We start from the raw sequence: 20,251 nt of genomic DNA, 5'->3' as shown, positions 1-20,251 counted from the left end.
GCCTGTGAGGTTGTGGACATTCACTGTCCAGCTGCTAGGTCTCGCCTCGGCAGATGCACGGCTGTGCTGGGAGAAGCACCTGTGGGTGCACACGATGTGTTTTGGGGTGTGTGTGTGTGTGTGTGTGTCTGTGTGTGTGTGTGTGTGCGCGTACCCAGGCCTGTTGATCTGCAGATACATGTGTGAGTGTTAGGGATGGGGTCATGGGCATTTGTCATTGTTTGTGCACGTGACCTCCTTGTTTGTGCGTGTAATCATGTAGTGGGTGCAGCTGGCCCCACGGAGAAGCAGCTGGGCGGAGACCACCTTCTCAGTCCTGGGACGGGGAGGCCCAGGGCCACGAGTGCTCCTGGAGGCCAGGCCAGGGCTGGCCCAATGACCAGAGCCCCACCTCTGGCAGCTTCTCCCACCTCCCACCTCTGGAGGCCTGGAGGCAGCTGGAAATCAGCAGGATGGGGGGCAGGAGCCAGAGGTTAATGTATGAGCTCCCGGTCCCCCAAACAGATGCTCCTGGAGGGAGATTCGACTCTGCCCTGCACTGGAGCCAGGCGCTGTCTGGGATGTGGACTACGGGGCAGACCTGCAGGAGCCGGGGGGGGGGAGTTGGGGGGTAGTGTCTGGGCCCACGCAGTCTGCCTCCTGCGGGCCTGTCTCTTGGAGAGCAGCCCTGGCCTGCCTCACAGGGCTGTTGTGAAGATGGTGGGTGACTACGGGGAAGGATGGGGCTCTGGGATTCGTTACAGTCTCCTCTGCTGTGGGGCTACCTGGGTTGTCCTTTTAGGTGTCGGGAAGGGAGAGGGAGAGCGCGGGCGAAGGGGCCTTCCTGAGGGGCAGCCAGGGGGCGATGAGGATGGAGGAGCCATCCTCCCTGCCCACCTCGTGCTTCTCCAGCTTCTCCCGCACCAGCGAGGTTGCTACTTCACCTGCAGACCAGTCGCCTCCCTAACGGTCGCTGGGAGGATTTGAGGAGAGGATGCGCAGGAAGCCCTCAGGGTTGTTCCCTGAGGCAGGTGCTCAGCAAACATTGGCACCGCCTCTGTGTTGGGGCTGGTCCTGTGGACAGACACAGATGCGGGAAGAGCTGGCTGCTTTGCTTCCGGCCCCTTCCCTGGTGATGCCACCACAGTGGGATCTCTGACAGGCACCTGTCCGAGGGCCTGGCCTCTGAGCTTCAGAGTCCCTTTGTCCCTGACCTGGAGATGTTCCCTTTGGTCCTTCCTGTTTCCCAGGCCAGCGCCCCCTGTGCCAAGACCAGGAGACCCCTTTCCACTTCTCGATTGGAGGTTGACCTTACCCAGCCCCCCCAGGGGTCTCATCCAACTTCCAGAGGCACAGGAATCAGTGGGAGGTGGAGCCATGCGGTGATGGGGCCACGGGATGGGGTGGGAGGGCTGAGGCTGGGCACTAGGCTCCAGGGGCTTGCTTGGTCCTTAGCCTGGAGGAGGTGGGACCAGCTTTCCTTGTGGCTCCTGGGAAAGGCAGGGAGAAAACATCTGTTACCACGACCTTAGCCAAGCTGCTGCCTTGATTAGTTAATCAAGTCAGAGATTTGGCAAACCTGTGTTTTTGCAGATTCCTAAGACAAGACATTCTGGGTGGAACCCCAGTGTATAAAAGCTGAGTGGTTCTTTTTTGTCCTCCTCTTGTTCCTGAGAGTTCTGAGAATTTGTAATTTTCAAGCACAGACCAGGGAGGGAGACACAGACAGAATGATGGGCAGGTGGGGGTGGGGGGTGGGGACAGTTAAGGGTGGGGACACCCTTAACATCCACTCTGGGTGCTTGGTCCAGTATCCTCTCCAACCCAGCCAAGAGAGGTGCAGTTTCCCAGGCTCTGCCCTTGCTATTAAGAGGTGGTTCCAGGTATCCCCTTGAGCTTGACTTTTCCTGGAGCCAAGGTGCCTTTGACATCACTGGTGACCTGGAGCCCTGCTGTGTGGGGCCCGGCAGCCCTGTGCCCAACCATGACCAACCTACCCTTCAGAGGCCTGAATGGGAAAAGGCTTTGACCTGGGGGTGGGCCAGGGTCAAAGCCTTCCTGACTGCTCCATGGACCCCGCCTCTACCTCTACAAACGCAGATACCGAAGGTTCCCCGAGGTGGAGTCCCCTCCCTGCAGAGCTTTCTTAGGACACAGGGATACCAGCTTCTCTCCAAGAAGATTTTATTGAACGCACACACAAAATTCATCCTTGGATTTGGAGATTCAATCCAGCAAGGGAAGAGACAGCAGTGCTCTTGTGAACATGGTGCTCTTGCCACCGGCCCCAGCCAGGGAGACCATGGGGTGGGCTCGGCTTCCCTGAGGCCACCGAGCACCTCTTGCCTTAAGACTGCCCGCCGAGTGCGCTACCCTGTCCTGACGGGGCTCGGGGGTCTGCCCAGGATGGATCTGCAATCTCCACTGAAACATCTGAGTGTCCTAGAGGCACCCGTGTGGCCCAGGTGTGACACAGCGCCCTGCTTCCGGCGGCCAGAGGACATTGCCGAGACTGAAAGAGAGGACTTGCCCCAGGGGCTGGGACTGCTGAACGCGCTCGTGCGGGGCCAGCAGCCCTTCACACCCCACGCTGTCGGAGCAAACCTCAGGGCTGGGCCTCGCTCACTCACAGGTGGGGGTGGTCTCCCAGTCCCTCAGATGATGACAAGGCTCCCTGGGGTTTTTGGGGCCTCTAGAAACCCCCTTGCCCCCACAGACAGCCCTGAGACTGTATGTCTGACCATTCACAAATAGGAAATGAGAAATCAGGTCAAAATGTTCACAATTTCCTGGATGTCTCAGATGGTTGTTTTCTTAAATGGTTGGGCCATATTTTAACTTGGTTTATTGAAACTAGTCAATTTCAAGATTCCATCAAATCAATAAAAGTAAAAAGGAAAAGAAAGATAAAAGAAATAATAACAAAACATTTCAATTTAGCTTTGGTGATGTTGGCCTCAGGAATTTCTATGCTGGCAGGAATCACAAGGTGGGCAGGGAGGGGGTGACCCCAAGCCCTCCTGCCTCCAGGCTGCAAGAAGCCAAGCCTGCCCACTCACCAGGGGCCTGGAGAGGGGCTTAGTGCCCTGCCCCCTCCTGCCCCAAGGACACAGGCACTGGGACCCTTGCATCTCTGTGGTGTTAAGCCTGGCCTTCCAGTGGGGGTCTGGGTACCTGCTTTTCAGCTCTGCCCCCTGAGACCCACTCGACCAGAGCCTGAGCCTCATGTGATCGTAACTGGAGACCAGGAGAACCTCTGGGGACCTGAGGGAGAGTGTGGACGGCGGCCGGGCCCGTCCTGATGCTCTCAGGTTTACCTGTTGCTGTCTTGTCTTCTATAATCAAAGTTGCTGGTGCTCCCAGCCCTCATGCAGGGCTGGCTGGGGCTTGGTTTGGTTACCACGAGGGATCTCGTGGATCCCTCAGCCCCCAGATCCCAACCAAGTCAGAAAAACGGAGGTGTAGGGGTTGGGCTGAAGACTCAGTAAAGAAAGAGTGTGCATATTGCTAAAGGGTTTGGAAATGCCCCGCCAGGTAGATCCTCCAGCTGGGGAGGGGTGGGGGTGGGGGTTCCTTACTTCAAACTCCAAACCATGTGCCTCTCGTGCAGACGAGCTGGTGTACTGCCAACGCTCGTGCCCATCGAGGTGGAGTGTGCAGGGCTGGGTTGCAGCTGGGGCAAGAGAACGGGGCTCAGGAGGAGACATCTTGAGGATGCACGGGGCTCCTGGTGGGCAGTTTCCAGAGGGAAGGTGGGTAGGATGTGGCCTGGGGCATTCGCTGGCCCAGCTGACCTCTTTAGTGCAAAACCCAACTGGGGGGGCAGGGGAAGGGTGGTGGCGGGGCAGGCACCCAGGAGCTGGGTCGATTCTCAGGCTGGAACTGGCGCCATTCTCCAGAGATGGGCAGTGTGGAGAGGAGGAGGGGTGGCAGAGAGGGTTCCCATCCCTTCCCACCAGTAGAACCTGGGCAGAAACAGCAGCAGGGGAAGCAGGGCCAGCCGGCCTCGGCGCGCCCCACCCTCAGCGCTGCTCACTCGAAGGTCTCCCACTGCTTCCTGAGCTGCTCCACGGAGCCGGGAGCCGGGGCTGAGCTCACGTCTTGCTTGGTTTTCCGTAACAAATCCTCAAAGGGGTCTCTGGCCTCTCGTGGAGCAGAGGGCTGCAGTGCTGGCTCCAGGCCCTGGGGGGGCCTGGCGGGGAGGAGTGGGGGTTCTCCAGGCCTCAGGGCCAGCCCTTGCTTGGCCTCGGCGGCCCTGGCACTTGAGCGGGCCAGGGGCAATGTTCGGATCCTCGAGGGGGCGACCGCTGGGGGACCCAAAGGCTGCAGGGAGTGGGTACCCATGGGTACTTGGCCAAAGAGGTTGGGCATGGAGAGGGCAGACAGGTTGGGCTGAGATCGATGGGGGGCACAGAAGCCAGAATTGGACAACAGGAGGCTGGGGGCAAAGGCTGGCCCCAGGGAAGGAGGGGCCCCAAAAGGCCCAGCTGGTGCAGAGACCAGGGGCATGGTGGGCAGTGTCGCAGGCACAGGTGGGACAAAGGGGTTGAGTGACGGCTGTGGAAATGGGGTGGGGGTCCCCATGGGGGGAAAGCTAAATTGGGGGGTAAATGGGGTGGCTACATTTGGGGCTGTAGGGCCTGGTGGAAGGGAACTGCCCGACCAGGTTGTGTTAAGTGGGTCCAGCAGGGCCAGCAGGGCATCACTGCTGCTGCCAGAGGCCCCTGGGGCCAGGCTCAGTGGCTGGAGCAGTTCGGTGGGGTCTTGGGGTGCAGTACTGGAGAGGAACCCAGGGAATGGGGTTGAGCTGAGGGCAGCCCGCCTTTCCCGCTCAGCCGGCAGCTGCTCCAAGAAGTTGCTAAGGGCGATGCTGGGGGCCTGGAGCTTGGCTGGGCGGGCAGTGGGAGGTGGGGGCACGATGCCCAGCTCCGGGGTCTTCCTGCCTTGGGGCCGGGGGATAGTGATGCTGCCCAGGGTGGGTGTGGGCACCTCCTCCTTGTCGCTGGGGTTCAGGAGGCCGTTCTGGTCCTGGGGCCTGCAGGGTGAGGCCAGGGAGTTCCCAAGCAGGGCTAAGGGCTTCTCGGGGCAGGCGGTGGGAAGCTTGCTGGGGATGGCCATGTCATCCTGGCCTAGGCTCCAGAGCCTGCTGTGCGGGTGGGCGAGCTTCAAGGCCCCTGGTGTCCCACGGCTCCTGTCACTTCTGCCCAGGTCCAACCTCTGCCAGAGGGAATGAGGGAGGCAATGATTGTAGCTGACCGGGGACAAACTGGCTCTCCCCACCCCCTCCTGTGCGCCAGAGGGACACTGGGGCTGTGGTCCTGGGAGTGTGGCCAGCTAGGCCTCTGGGGCTCAGGGAAGTTGGGGGCTCGGCCCAGGTCGGCATTAGAAAGCAAGCCCAGGTCTGTCTGGACCTCCAGGCCAGGCTTCTCTCACTAGAGTGGCACAAAGGGTCTCCAGAGAAAACCCTGACTTTTCAAGCCAGTGCTGCTAATTAGTTTTAGGAAAAGGACTCCATCCACTGATCCTCTACTGGCCTGAACCATTTTACTTTTCAGAGCGTGCGGGCACTTTCAGCCACCCCTGAGACCAAGAGGGCAAGTGAGGCACAGGGGCGGGGTGAAGGCACACTGGCTGGGAATGAAATAGGACGGGGCTCTGGCCAGCTCTGCCACCTACTGGGCCATGACTTGGGTGTCATGTCCCTTCTCTTGGCTGAGCTCCCTCATTTGCAGCCTGGAAATAGCAATTCCTTACAGATGGGCTTGTGTGAATCACTGGATATGCGTGCTAAGTTGCTTCAGTCATGTCCAACTCTTTGAAACCCCATGGACTGTAGCCCCCAGGCTCCTCTGTCCATGGGGATTCTCCAGGTAAGAATACTGGAGTGGGTTGCCATGCCCTACTCCAGAGGATCTTCCTGACCCAGGGATCGAACCCCCGTCTCTTAACATCTCCTGCGCTGGCAGGTATGTCCTTTACCACTAGCGCCACCTGCATATGGGGAGCTTTGTGGATTCCACACTGTGACCCAGGGACTGCAGAGTTAGCAGCCCCCTGGCACAAGTGAGGAGACAGGCACAGGTGGTGACAGAATGAAAGTCTCAAGGAAGATCAGGGGTCACCAGTGAATATCCAGAGCCCCAGAGCTCTGATCCACAGGCTCTTCAAGGAGCCTTGGTGGGGTGGGGATAATCCAGTTCCATCAGGGGCCATGGCGCTGCCCACCTCTGCTGCATACACAGAAGCGGGGGACAGATTTTCATCAGGCTGTAGCTGTTCTCCAGCGATCACCATGTGCGGGGCTCTGGCCACTGGCCCGCCTGGCAGAGTTGTAGTCAGAGTGACTCTGAGCACTGGCTGAGGGCCTTGGAAAAGTGGCTCTTTTTCCCTTGGTGTCTCACTGTCATTTGGGAAAACCTGCCTCATGTGCAGAAAGTGCCCCCAGCCCGCACCCACCCCACCCCCACCATACCTGATAGTCAAAGGTCCCTGGCTGCTCCCTCAGGTCTTTGGGGGTCCGAAGGTCTTCCAAGCTTTTGGCCTGGCCCAGTGGCTGCAGCGGGACTTCCATATCGAGATTGCTGAAGACGTCCTCCAGGAGGTCGATGCTGGCGGCCCGGTCGTGTGGAGCTGGGGTGGGGCCCACGGGCTCCCGCGCTCGCTGCTCCGGGCTTTCGGCCTCGTCCCCTGCACTGTCTGACTCCTTGAGTGTCCGATATGGCTGCGGCCTGGGGGGAGGCAGAGCAGGCTGGATTCTCCCACCCAGAGCCGTCCCGGGAGGAGCAAGCAGCCCCCACCCCGGAGAGCTTCCAGGCCTCAAGGAGCACAGCTGGGAGCCTTGGGAGAGGAGAGTGTCCTGGGTCCCCACGAGTGCAGGCGTCTGAACGGTGCCCCTCAGACAGACAGACAGACCTGGGCTGATCTCGGGTTCCACTCACTGAGGGGCCTTGGGCAAGTTGCTTTGGCTCTAGCTTGCACCGGGGAGCCCACTTAGTTTCCTCCAGACCACAAGACCTACCATAGAACTGGCCAGCGGGCTCCCACACCATTCACACAAGACATGAGGAATGGGGCACGGCTGGAGAGGGAACCGGCAGGAGGACTCACTTCTGAGCCCATTGTCCGTACCCTCACCCCTGCGGCAGTTGGGTCCTGGGCCCAGCCTGTGCGGAACTGAGCTGGGGAACTCTCCCCCAGGGGGCTGCACAGCGTACCCCAGGATCCTCAGCAGCTAACTACCTGGGCCTCAGCCTGTGCTGATCTCGGTTCCAGCCCTGGTGCCATCTCTTGCTGGGGGACCTTGGGCAAGTCACTTAACCTCTCTGAGCCTCAGCTGCTCCCCAGTTCCAGAGTGCACGTCCTTGCAACTGGTGGTGGAGATGACACGAGCAAACGTGCCAGCTGTACAGCAGGCATGCTGAGCTGTTAACAGCAGCCTGTCCACTCACGCACCAAAATCTTATAGCCAACCCAGGTGCTGGGGACGGTGGGTGCCTCTTGCTATCCTCTCTCACAAGCCTGAGCCCCAGGGTATGTGGAGAATGCTGCCCAGACCTCTTGTGAAACTGGGCCAGAGTAGCATCCTACCTCCAATCGCAAGGCTCTGCCCCCGGGTCAGGCCGAAACTGCCCATGGCTCTGGTAAAGTGGGGAAGGTCGCCACCTGGTGGTCTGAAGGCCCACTTGCATGAACCTGGGCAGGGGGACAGTCAGTAGAGGAAAAGGGGCTCAACTGTCTTGACTCTGTGCAAGGACTACATCAGACTGTACTATCTCCCTGAAGCCATACAAGCAGCCCGTGAAGTAGGACTCACACCCTCCACTTTACAGATGAGAAAACTGAAGCTTAGAGAGGCCAAGCAACAGAACCTGTGTCACACAGCACCTGGCAAGAGGCAGAAATGGAAGCCAAGCATGAGAAACTTCTAAAGTCCCTCGCTTGTTCTAACTAAGCCATCTGACCAAGCTCCTTTAACCAAGTTTGAACACAGTGAAGGAGACAAAGAAAAGTCAGTATGCTTTGTAGTTAAGGAAACAGAGTTTCTTTAAAAGGAATTCATTTTAAGATGGCTGTTTCCCTTTAAACACACACAAAAGCCTATGCTTTTCATAGATCATGGTTCAGGGAGTGAGCATTATTTTAAATAATTAACGCATCAATTAATTTAAAAAGAACGTGGCCAGCCAGACCCCATGGTGGGGGTCCTTGGCTGTTATCTGTGTGGGATCTCTTTACCAGCAAGGCAATTGTAAGTTGATACATGGCTGGACATTTCTTATTCCAATGATGCAATCTTTATTTTAATTAATGATAGAAATAAGAACTGATACATTAAGTCTATGATATTATAGATACTATTGCGTAGGACAAGGCTTTTCTCCTAGTTTTAATGAAGGAGATTCACTGTACAGACCAGGCAGCAGGCAAAACTTGGGCAACACTGGCTTAGGGCACTGCTCTCTAAATGAGGACCTCAGGAGGGGACTGACTTGCCTGCGGTCACAGGTGAGCTGGTGGCAGAAAGGGCCAGAACCCTCCTTGCCTGTGGGGGCAGTGGCAGGAAGAGAGCTGTTGGGCTTGTCGGGTACCCCAAGGAACCCACAGGCCCAGCCTTGGAGGAGAGAGTGGGTGCAGGGAGATAGTGAAGGGGGCTGACAAGGGGAGAGTCCCTCTTATGTAATCAGGCCGGCAAGGCTCACTCCCCTAGGTCTGCTGTGGGTGTTCAGCAAAGGGAAGTTCCCTTCCCCTGAAGGCTCCCATTAGAAACCCCATGCAAACAGATAAACACAGACCAGAGCTGGCCCTGTGCTCAGTCCCAGGTGGGAAAAGCCTGTGGGTGGAGAGGCAAGAAGTGGCGGAAAAAAATGGGCAACCACCAAAGCCCAGTTCCCGGGGTGGCTGGGTTGTGGTGAACCTTCTTTTTCTCTTTGTTTGCTGCAATTTGTAATTAGAAGGAGGCTTAGGTTATAAATAATAATGAGAAAAGTTATCTTGAAGTCAGACAAATCAGTAAGATCTTTGGCCATGCCATCATTAATATATATATCCCATACCAGTAACTTTTTTTTTTTAAACTTAAAATCTGACGCTCCATCTCCATGGCTTCCCAAGGTGTGCTGAGATAAAGGAAGACTGGGCAGCAACAACCAGCCTAACCGTAGCTGACGCTGCAGTTGGCAACCCCAGTAACAGTCCAGCATGTTTTCCCTGTGAGGAAGGAGACCGATGTTCCCGTCTCACACCTTTACAGCCCAGTCACCCTTGTCACCTCACCCCGTCGCCACAGGCCCTGTGGGGCTGGCAGAATGAATGCCCTGGGAGGAGGCACATGGTGGGGGGGCGCTGCCCTGCAAGCGGGCACCAGAAGGCAGCAGCCCCAGGCACCCTCCCCACACACAAGCACAAGCTGGCCACCCCCGCCCCTCCAAGTGATCCCAGAGAGTCACCAAGCCGAGCTCAGGAAAACGGAAGAAGGAAGGAGAGACCATTCAAAGGGAGTGGAGAAGAAAAAGCTTTCGGTGAAGCCAGAGCTCGGGCCCTCTTCCCGCTGGCACTCATCGTCAGAGGAGTCTTCGGAGAGGAAGACAGCATAGTGTCGCAAGGGCCTTACGAGGCTGGGGCAGAGGGAGACAAGAGAGAAGACCGTTAGGAGGCACCTCAGGACTCGGCGTGGTGGGGAGGGAAGGAGGCCTGCAGCTTGGTGCCTGACCCTGGCCTCCCTCTGCCGGCCAGGGAGGACGCTGTCCAGAGGAGGCCCAACGGACCCCCACAGTGAGGCAGCTGGTCCCTAACAGAAAAGAAACTGTGGGTTTGCCACCTGTGTCAAGAGCCTTAAATGCATCTATGACCTCATGATTTCGCTTTCATTTAGATACCCCAAATTGTAGCAACAGATTATGCACAAAGATGTCCATCACTGCTATGTTTATAAAATACGAAACAATCTAAATTTCTGCAGTAGGAATCTGGTGAAGTGAATTATGGTACAGTTGGCTGAATATTATCCTCTCATTAAACTATGCTTATAAAAACCTTCTGTCTCATTTGCTTATGGAAAAATGCATAGAAAAAAGACTGGAAAAGCAGGTGTCTAAATGTCAACAAAAGCTAGTGGATTATGGGTGATTTTTTTTCCCTTCTCCCATTTTTTATTTTCGTGTCTTCTACATTTTCTCCAATGTGCATATCTATTTCAATTATCAGGAAAAAATAAAAAGTGGAAAAGTTAAAGAAGAAAGTGAGCCACGAGGAAGAGCACTCGCGAGAAGGCCCTTTTCTGATTAGCGGCCGCTCTCTGGAGTCTCCCTCAGATGCCTCTTCAGAGAGTCCTTTTCATCTGTGATGTGGAAATGAAATTTTCATTGTTATAAAAAATACATCTCCCTTGTCAGCCACCTGTGAGCTCTACCTCTATAAACACAAACACAGACACAGCCCAGAGAAGCTCCACGCCGGCTCCTATGAATTATACACTGACCAGGGTGCGTGAGAGGCGTGTGCTCAGGAGAGAGAGGCTGGACCCCACAGCTCTCGGTTCAAATCCCGGCCCCACGGCTGCTGCCCCAACATACCACTGGGGAGCCGGCAGCCCACGCCTCTGCCGGGTGCAGAGGGCTGGACACCGAGAGTCTCCTGGGTGCTGGTGAAGTTTGGGGAGCAAACACAGGAGACACAGGGGTGCCTGATCGGGCCTATCTCCTCTCTCCCCAAACCCCAGCCAGAGCAGTCTCCTTTCTTTGCCTTATATGATGCAATTCCCTTCTGACTTCATTTCAGGAAGAGGAAACGTGTCCAAAAAAGTGCATGGGCACCAGGGCTGGAGGGTTAAGTGAGAGACAGCAGCTGCCCCTGGGGGGACTGGGCGAGTGGACTGTGACCGGCTGCTGCTATGACCCACCATCCCCGGTGCTAAGATAGTTGTTACCCAAGGATATCTTGTTCTTTCAAATATAGAATCAACGCTGGCGCCCAGGGCTGAGGGCCCAGCACGATCACACTTGACCCTTCATTGCCTTGCACTGTCCCTGGAAGGTAGCCAGGCAGAGAGTTTCGTCCTTGTACTGAAGGGGAGGTTGAGGCTCAGAGAGGGGGATTCACCTTCCCAGGGCTGTACAGGGGGGTCACCACTCTCCTCCCCTCTCCCAGGCCACCTTCCCAGGTGTCAGGGACAGGATGCACGTCAGCCCGCCGGGACTGGCAGCAGCATGGCCTAGAACGTGCACTTGTCTCTGCTCAGGAGAGAGGGCAGGAAGATCTGACTGGCAGGAATGTGCCCTGGCCAGCACAGGGGCCAGACTGGGACATAAAACAGGGCTCAGCAGAAGGGCCACTTTCCACATGGCCCCTGGAATCTTGCTCTGAATCACAGTCCCGACCTTGCCAACTCTCTTTACGGTGATTTCACCTCAGCTGGTCATGCAGTGTCTAAAGCATCAGCAGTACTGATGTTCAGATGTGTCTGGAATGACTTACTGTCTAAAGGTTAGGAGGACCCCTTCTTACTCGCCAGCACTGGACTGTTGTCCCGAGTTGGGGGGGTGCAGGGGGGCAGGCACTCTGCCTTAGGCTGCACTCAGAGAGCTCGTGGAAGGTGCTGGGCAGGTGCTGGGCTGCCACCAAGCCCGAGCTCTGAGCAGGGCGGACGCTGCTCCGTGCCTAGCCCGCCCATCTCTGTGCTGCCTTCCTGCTGCCCCCGCCACCTGGCTTTGCCTTTGCCTTTGCCTGCTGCACTGACTGCCCTGGCCTGCTCTCCTAGATGCCTTCTGGAGCTCCCAGTGGATTTTTCTCCCTGCATGAGCTGGGCTTCTCCTCGGGCCGAGTGGTTTAGCGCTTCATCAGTGCAGCTGAGTGTGCTGCGCTTAGTTTCTCAGTTGTATCTGACTCTTTGTGACCCCACGGACTGTAGCCTGCCGGGCTCCTCTGTCCATGGGGAGTCTCCAGGCAGGAATATTGGAGTGGGTTGCCATGCCCTCCTCCAGGATCATCAGTAGAGCTGAACCTCTTGCAATTCTGTTTGCGACGAGGTCCTCAAGGGCAGTGGCCTCGTGCATTCTCTCTATCCCCACACCCCTGGCACAGTGTTAGTGCAGAGGAAGTCTGCTGAGGGACTGAGCAGAAGCCAGTATGCTGGGGAGACAAGGCCTTGCACACGCCCATTTTACCCCTCCTTCCGGACCCCCACCAGGCACACGACCCTTTCCTCAGCTTGAGGATGCAGTGTAGGAAGGTCCCCTCTCTGATGTGGAGAAAAGGGAACCCCCCATACACTGTTAGTGGGAATGTAAATTGGTGTAGCCACTATGGAGAATCGTATGGAGGTGCCTTAAAAAACTAAAAATAGAGTTGCCATGTGACCCTACAATCCCACTCCTGGGCATGTATCCAGAGAAAACTCTAATTTGAAGGGATACACCCACCCAATATTCATAGCAGCACTATTCACAACAGCCAAGACATGGAAGCAACCTAAATGCCCATCGATAAATGAATGGATAAAGAAGATGTGGGATATGGATACACAATGGAATATTACTCAGCCGTAAGAAGGGATGAAATAATGCCATTTGCAGCAACATGGATTGGACCTACAGATTACTGTACTAAGGGAAATAAGACAGAAAAAGACGAATATCATAGGATATCATTTTTATGTGGAAGCTAAAATATGATTTAAATGAACTTATTTACAAAACAGAAACAGACTCATAGACAAAACTTACGGTTACCAAAGGGGAAGGTGGGTGATAAATTAGGAGTTTGGAAATAGCAGATACAAACTACTATATATAAAATATATAAATATCAAGGTCCTACTGTACAGCACAGGAAACTATATTTAATACCTTACAATAAACCATAATAGGAAATATGGAAAAGAATATTAATTTAAGAATGAATAGGACCACGTTTGTGGATGAAAGTGTTATATATACTGGGGCAGGTGGGAATCTCAGAAAAATGCTTAAAATAGCATCCACAAGGAGGAACTGTGCCAGTTTCTTTACATAGGTTATTTCTACCACCCTGCCCCCCACCCCCCAAGCAGGAAGGTGTCACTGCACAGATTTCATAGAGGACAAGACTGTCATAAGTCTATTCATCCACCTGTCTGCCCAGTCACCCACACACCCAATCAAAAAGCACATCCCGAGTGCCGACTGAGCAGACCCAGGGCTAGACGAGCACTGGGGGTCACGGTGAAGAAGAAAGGTGTGATAAGGCCACACAACCGGGAGGTGACGAGCAGGGACTCCAGTTCAGAGTCCTCTCCTTCCTGTCCTCTGGGCTGGTGGTAGACTGCACATGTGGGCCTCGTATCTCTGCTTGAGTCAAACTGAATGAGGCTCTGGTGACGCTCAAATCCATCTTGAATGCATTTCCAGAACCTGTCCAAGCACAGTCCCCTCTGGCTTTGACAAGCAAGCAGAGAACACAGCTTGGCACATTAGCTGCATGCCACTAAAGCTGCCAGCAATATCTGGACTCATATGAGAGCCAAGAGCCTTTGTGCTGGACTCGACCTTGGTTTTGTTGGATCAAGCTGCTGCACTTCCCATCACGGTCAGAATCCAGTGCCTCCCACGGGCAAGAGCACGAAGGTGCTTGGGGGTGAGGTGGGGGAGAGGGAGCCTCATTGTTCAGCTCAATATTTTCCTCTCCAGCTGGCTCTTTTGACAACGTCAGGCTGGTTGGGCAGGGCTTCAACATGGGTCCAGGGTGTCTCCTGGACACACTATCTGTCTCTCAGGAGTGATGGAAATACCCAGACAAGAACTCTGCCATGTGGTTTGGGAAGAGTTTCTTCAGGTCCAGGCTTTGGGCCACATGGATGATGCTGACACTAGCAGTATTTACAAGTGTTGGGCTAAATGCTGTCCGTATGGTTTCTGATTAATTACTCATCATATCATTCTTATTCTGCAGATAAAGCAGCCAAGGCTCAGAGAGGCAGAGTCACTTGCCCAGTGTCACACAGCAGCTAAGGGCAGAGCATGGAATTTGGATCTGCCAAACTACTCAACTAAGTAGTTTGGATCTAAACTATTTTGTGATCCTCTTTAGTTCTGTGGATCTGAAACAATGAAATAAGGGGTTGTGTGTTTCTCCTTCCACTTTTGATAAAAGGTGAGATTTCAAAATAAACTTATTTAAATTCAGCTGCTCATGTTTGCCCATGAAACATACAGTCAGATATTTGTCAGAGATAAAGGATGAACCGTCGAATACGTCCAGGTTTAAATTTTTTATTAGCTTAAGGCAGAATATGAAAAAAAAAAAAAAAGCATACCTCTTCCCTCATTAACCCAATTCAGCTACTACCCTGCAGTCTGCCACCCACCACTTGCCTGGATTTTATTACACACAAAGAGCTGTCTGTGAAAAGGCAGGTCGTGGCAAACTTGGCTACCCAGTGAGGGCTGCTGGAGTCTTGGCGAGAAAGAAAGGCCCACTGTCCATCACATTGAGACCCTAGTGTCTCCCACGGCTGCTCCCGCTTCTGCCCACCTCATCTCGGTGCAGAGTTCCCATGCAGATGACTCCCCGAACCCTCTCTAATGTTTGGTGTAATGTGTCGCTGGCTAGCGCACGCGTGTGACAGTGGTGACAGGCGCGGCTGTTCCTTTTTAAATACCATGTCAGAGACACGGCGTCAGGAAGCAGGGACGTGCTCTGTGGCTCTCTGCCGTGCCGGGATCGCACAGGCTTATTTTTTAATGAGGAAGATCTGCATCTCGAGAGCTTTTTTCGTGTGTCACATTGCGTGGACAAATCAGCAGCACGTCACGCTGGCCCACAATGAAATGCTGACAAATGTAGATATTTCAAATTTAATTGACATTTAAATGTACTTGAGATAAAGAAGGGGAAAAAATCAGCAAGGACTTGGTCTCCAGAGGTAACGAATGAGGGGAGCTGATCATGTTTTAAAGGATCATTTCTTTCCAGCACAAAGGATCTTTACTTTTAAAGGTCTTGGCCACTCTGGCGTCCACTGATTACAAGGCTCCTGTTGGGCCGCTGGGCAGGGACAGGCCCCACGACAAGGCCCGTCTGTCCACCCTCCCCCAAAGTGCCAGCCAGACTGACCTTGGGACCGTCATTGTACCTCCCTGAACCTCAGTTTCTTATCTGCAGAATGGAGATTCTGTAGCCCTCTTGTTAGTCGTATCACAAGAGCTGAATGAGGACACTCGTGAAGGGCTTCACACGGTGCCCAGTGCATGCTTAGCTCCTGCCCAGAGGCTACGCTCACCTGCCAACAAAAAGATTTTGCGCCTCTCCACCCTGTTCAGAGTCTCCCCTGGGTGTTCAAGCACGAATAGGGAGGTCCTGCCTTCAAAGGTCTTCCCAGTCAAGGTTGCTGGTCTCCAGCTGGGCACGTCTCAGCACATCAGGGTCACCTGAGAGCTCCCCCACCTGGAGACGCTGCCATGCCTCCCTGCCAGCACTGCTACATAGGGCCGATACTCTGGAGGGCACCTTAGCACAGGTGTGGGTTAAAAACAGAGAAAAGGGCTCTGAAGCAAGTCTCTTCTATGGAAGAGACGAGCTTGGCGTAGGACCCGTAAGGGAAGCTCTGGAACGTCCACTGGAGCTATTCCGTGTGCCTGGGGCAAGGCTAGGACTGCTCACCAGGAAGAACTAAAGACAGCTATGGGAACCTGCTGGACACACGGTCTTTGTTCTCAGCGGTAGGTGCATATCTACTTAAGAACAGTAAGGAGACTGGCTGCTGTGGTGAAAAGGTGTCTTCCTGTCCCGTGGACCGGTCGAGGGTGGATGGGTAAGTGTGAGGCCAGGGCCTTTCCATCCTGTTGGGGACTTGCCCTGCCAGAGCGCAGTGGTGCCTGTGCCTGGCTCAGGGGCCCCTGGACAAGGTGCCACATGGGAGGTGACATGGGGGCTGGGCTTTAATCGTGAGTCCAACAGAGGCTATACAGTAGCCTGGAGGTGTCTCTGTGGAGGAGTGGGCACGGGGGCTTGAGGGCGGCAGGTGGGGCTGGCAGGGACCAGGTGGTGGAGGACTGACGGCCAGGTGTGAGGTCGAGGGGGAGGGGGCGGTGGTGGCCCGGGGAGGCGGCACGGGGGACTTACTGGCTCCACTGCCCTCATCTCCGTCTCCTGGGTTAGTTATGCCTTTTTGTCTTTCTAACCTTCATTCATCCATCCACTTATTTATCAACCTGTGTCTGTCTATCTGCCTTCCTCCCACAAAGATCACTAGTGTGAACTTCCCATGTCCACATCCACACCCAGCACACTCAGGAGCCCTTCGCTGGTGCTGGGTGGACACTCATGCAGGCAGAGAGGCCTGGCTCCACTCTCCCACCCTTCATGCTCTCTGCTGGAGGGAAGACGGGGAAGGGGACACCTTGGGGGTGCTCTCCTTACCTGGAAGATAAATTGTGTAGATGCTGAGAAACACCCATCCCTCATCCTGAGGACAGTCTCTCCCTGCCAAGAGTGCAAGTCTTTTCTAGGGACTGCGGCAGCAGTTGTGGGAAGGTGTCTGGTGTGGAAGCAGCGGATGTGGATGTGGGAGCCAGTGGGCCTGGGTATGTGTGCTGGAGCCAGGGCAGGTCATTCCACCTGTCAGAGTCTCGGTTCCCCCGTGGCTGGGGGCGCTGACAATGCCTTCACTGCTAAGACTTTGGGGGAGCAGGGGAGGCTAACCAAGATGACACATGTCCAAGTACTGGGCCCAGAACAGGCGCTCGGGAAATGGTGACATGGAATCTGGGCTGGGGAGGGTGCTTGTTGGTGTGGCAGAGCCTTTCAGAGGAGCCTGAGCTCAGTGACATCTTGAGGAGGGGGTGCCGTGTCTGAAGGCATCATAAAGGCTTGGCTTTTCAGTTGCATCTAATCCCCTACTGTGACCGTTCCTGGGAGAGTCCCTCCTTCCGAGTGGTAGATGGAAGTGGTCGACATGAGGGGTTCCTGTGTCTTCCTGGGCTGCTGTGTATGCCGGGGCCCTGCGGCAGCTCCTGCTTTTCCAGTCTGGGCTCAGGCTTCACGCCTGGCTTCTGTCTTGGCTTTGTCTCTGGGGCCTAAAACTCACCGGTGGAGAGGGGGCAGGGGCCAAGTCGGGTCAGGAGCCTCTTGCCTTGCTAATTGAGTCTGTACCCGCCTGCTTGGTCTCCTGGCGGCTTGCCAGGCCATAGTGCCCAGGAAGCTGCCCCCACCCCCTGGGTCCTAGGGCCCAGCTGGCACCCTGGAGATTGCTCCCGGGGCTGATTGCAGTTTCTGGCTCTTAGAGGGCCAGGCCAGGCAGGTGCTGCTAAGCCTGCTAATCACACCTGGCTCATAGCAGGTGCTCTTTACACATCTGTGGTTGTTAACTGATACCCGCCCCCATCTCCAGGACGCTGGGCTATAAGCTGCCCTCAGGGATTCCTCCGTTCACTCATTCAGTAAATATCCCTGAGCAGAGCTGGGCCAGGCTCTGGTCTTGAAGTTGAAGAGTCAAAGCTGATGGTCACACAGCCCTGCCTTGCTTACCGACATGGGGGTGTGTGAATGTGTGCATGTGGCATGCGGTGATACACAACACGGCAGGTCATGCCTTCGTCAGGGGAAGTCCTGGGTATGGTGGGCTTGGGAGGAGGCAGGCTGCAGCAGTCACGGCTCCTATGGGCAGCTTCCCAGACTGTGTTCTTTGGGATGTTAACAGGTATTGCAAAAAAAAAAAAAGACAGCAAAGAGAGTTGTGCAATGTCTAGGACTGGCAGCTGGTGGGCCAGGATGCTGCCCAAGTCTGTGGATGCCAAGCCAGGCCTGTACACCAGGCCCTCACCCTCGGGTAGCTCTGGGTCTGGGCAGGGGGCAGAGGGGCTCTGGTTGTGATCCTTAGCCAGAGGCAGTGCTGAGCCCAAGGAGAACACATGAGGGCAGGGGAAGTGGGGGTGAAACAGACGTCATCTCCTGCCAGAGCATGTGTGCAACCAGCTTGCAGAGATACGGCTGCAAAGTGTTCTGAGACCTGGTCTTTGGGCAGAGCTCTCACTAAATGCTTCTGGCAGCTTCTTCTGATCTTACTTTAATCTTCGGGGGCTTTGGGTACTGGGGTCATGCAGTGCAATTCAGATGAACAGACTCTCCAATTCCTGAGCAGTGGGGGCTGGCCGTTTGGTGCACACACTGCCTGCCCAGCCAGCAGCACCTGCAGAAGTACTCCTCATCCAGAAGGATTTCTAAGGCCAGCTGCACATCCCGATGGGTCTCTGGGACCCAGATTCTGGGGAGTCCACGGTTCTGATGGGAGTGTAAAGTGGTGTGATTCTTTCAGAAAGTTATTTAGCAACACAGAACAGAAATCTGTCTATAAGACTGGTTAAGGACAGACTTTCCTGGCAGTCCAGTGGTTGAGACTTGGGGGTGTGGGTTCCATCCCTGGTCGGGGAGCTAAGATTCCATGTGCCTTGAATCGCACATGCTTTGAGGCCAAAGATCAAAACAAAATAAGAAGCAGTAGTAACAAATTCAGTAAAGACTTTAAAAATGGTCCACATCAAAAAAAAAAAAAGACTCGTCAAGTGTTGGTCTTTGGTGTTACGGACAGCTCTGCCACTACCTAGCTGTGTGACCAAGTGCAGCTACTACTTCTATACAACAGAGCTAATGATACCTACCCCTGCCCCCAGATTTCCATGAGGATTTAGTGAAACAATGTATGTAAAATGCTTAGCATGCAGTATTCAGTTAATGATAGTTGTTCTTATAAGAAAACTTGGAGGACAAGGACATTCACTTTGGCATTTTTCGCATTTGTGAAAAACTGGAACAGTTTACAAATCCCATATAACGGGTGTGGTCAGGCAGACCACATGGATACACACAGTGGGATCTTCCATTCCATGGTCACCACGGGGCTAACAAGGACATGGGGATATCGGCCTATAAGAGTGGCTAAGGACAGACTTTCCTGGAAGTCCAGTGTACAATGGGATATTGCAAGGAGGCTGGCAGCTCTGCAAGATATATCTAGAAAAAAGACTGAATGGGAATCTGCAGAAATGCTAATAAGTGGTTGAACTGAAGTAGTGGGATTCAGAATGAACTTGTCTTTTTTCCTTAACTTCCAGATCACCTGTAAGGCTACTGGGTTATTTTTACAAACAAAAAAAATTACTGATAAAGAGCAGTTTTTTACATGGATCTGGCCAGAGAAATGCCAGAGCAATGGCTTACAGGCCCCTGGTGGCTGAACATGGACTATTCTCAGTTACTTATTTGGAACTCCAAATATCCAGCCTACAGCCAGTCAAAACTCAGGTGACTGGAGGGTGCTCTGTGTGTCACCTTTAGCGGACAAGGTATGCACTGAAAGAGCTCGGTCTCTGCGGCTGGCCAGGACTGGGCACACCTCAGATCGACGACGAGCACAAGCTCTGTCACCGCTAGGACTCAGAACACAGCCCTATCCTTCCAGGTTATTGTGAAGATTTAAAATAAGGTGGAGACTGCTCGTAACTGTCTCCCTCCCAACTCTCACAGCGGAATGAAATTTTGCGAATGAAAGAGAAGCACCTGGAGACCAGTAGGTCATCTCTTTCCTCTGGCCTCCGCTTGCTGTGTGGTCCTGAGGGGCGGGCAGTACTGAGCACAGTGCTGCCTTTTACAGCTTGCTATCGACTCTTTCTAAGCCTTAGGTTGGATGGGAAATTGCCCCTTATCTAGCAAGCCGGAGGGAAGATAAGGTGGGGCCTGGGAGCCATGCACGCTCCCGCTGAAGTAACCAAAGCCTACCTTTATCGGGGTGGGGAGCTGTGACCTCAGTGTGCCTACTGCTGCCGCCATCATCCTCATAGTCATAATTAGGTTCTTAACTAAAAGGACTGGATGCTGCAGAAGAAAGGACTGGGCCTGTCATTGGAGAGACAATCTCTCCATTTTCCAGGCCCCAGACCTTGGGCATGTTGTGGAAAGCCTCTCTGAGCCTGTTTCCCCATCTGTTCAATGGGAAAGCCACTACCCACCCTTCACGATCTTCAGGGATGTTCAGTAAATGTTACTTCTCTTACTTCTCTTTCCTTCCCCAGATAGAAACACTTAGCCATCAGAGAACACTGCCTCCTGGGCTGGAAGAGGACTGAACAGCTCTGGTTCCCAACCCCAGGGAAGTAGAGAGGAAGGCAGCGTGCAGGACAAGACACCTCAGGACATGGAGCTCTTTGGGCAAAGCCAGGAGAACAATGGACCCCCCTGGGCAGCACAGCACAACTGAGAGAAGAAACTGGGTCCTGGCCCTGCCACGTTCTAACTGGATGACCTG

The 20,251-nt window shown here is 54.5% G+C and overlaps 1 protein-coding gene across 1 annotated transcript in view; it reads right to left on the bottom strand.

The window, feature by feature from the left end:
• Nucleotides 1-2,243: 2,243 nt before the first annotated feature.
• DENND1A (DENN domain containing 1A) overlaps nt 2,244-20,251 on the bottom strand; it is a 539,355-nt gene continuing 521,347 nt past the window's right edge. The window contains exons 21-22 of the mRNA XM_068966275.1: nt 6,452-6,707; nt 2,244-5,196 (exon numbers count right to left, since the gene is read on the bottom strand). Coding sequence (XP_068822376.1) covers nt 4,012-5,196; nt 6,452-6,707 — 1,441 coding nt within the window. The 3' untranslated portion in view covers nt 2,244-4,011. The remainder of the gene's footprint in view (nt 5,197-6,451; nt 6,708-20,251) is intronic.

Source organism: Capricornis sumatraensis, chromosome 1, assembly GCF_032405125.1.
Source record: "Capricornis sumatraensis isolate serow.1 chromosome 1, serow.2, whole genome shotgun sequence".
Classification (NCBI taxonomy): domain Eukaryota; kingdom Metazoa; phylum Chordata; class Mammalia; order Artiodactyla; family Bovidae; genus Capricornis; species Capricornis sumatraensis.
This window is presented reverse-complemented; position numbering and strand designations above follow the sequence as displayed.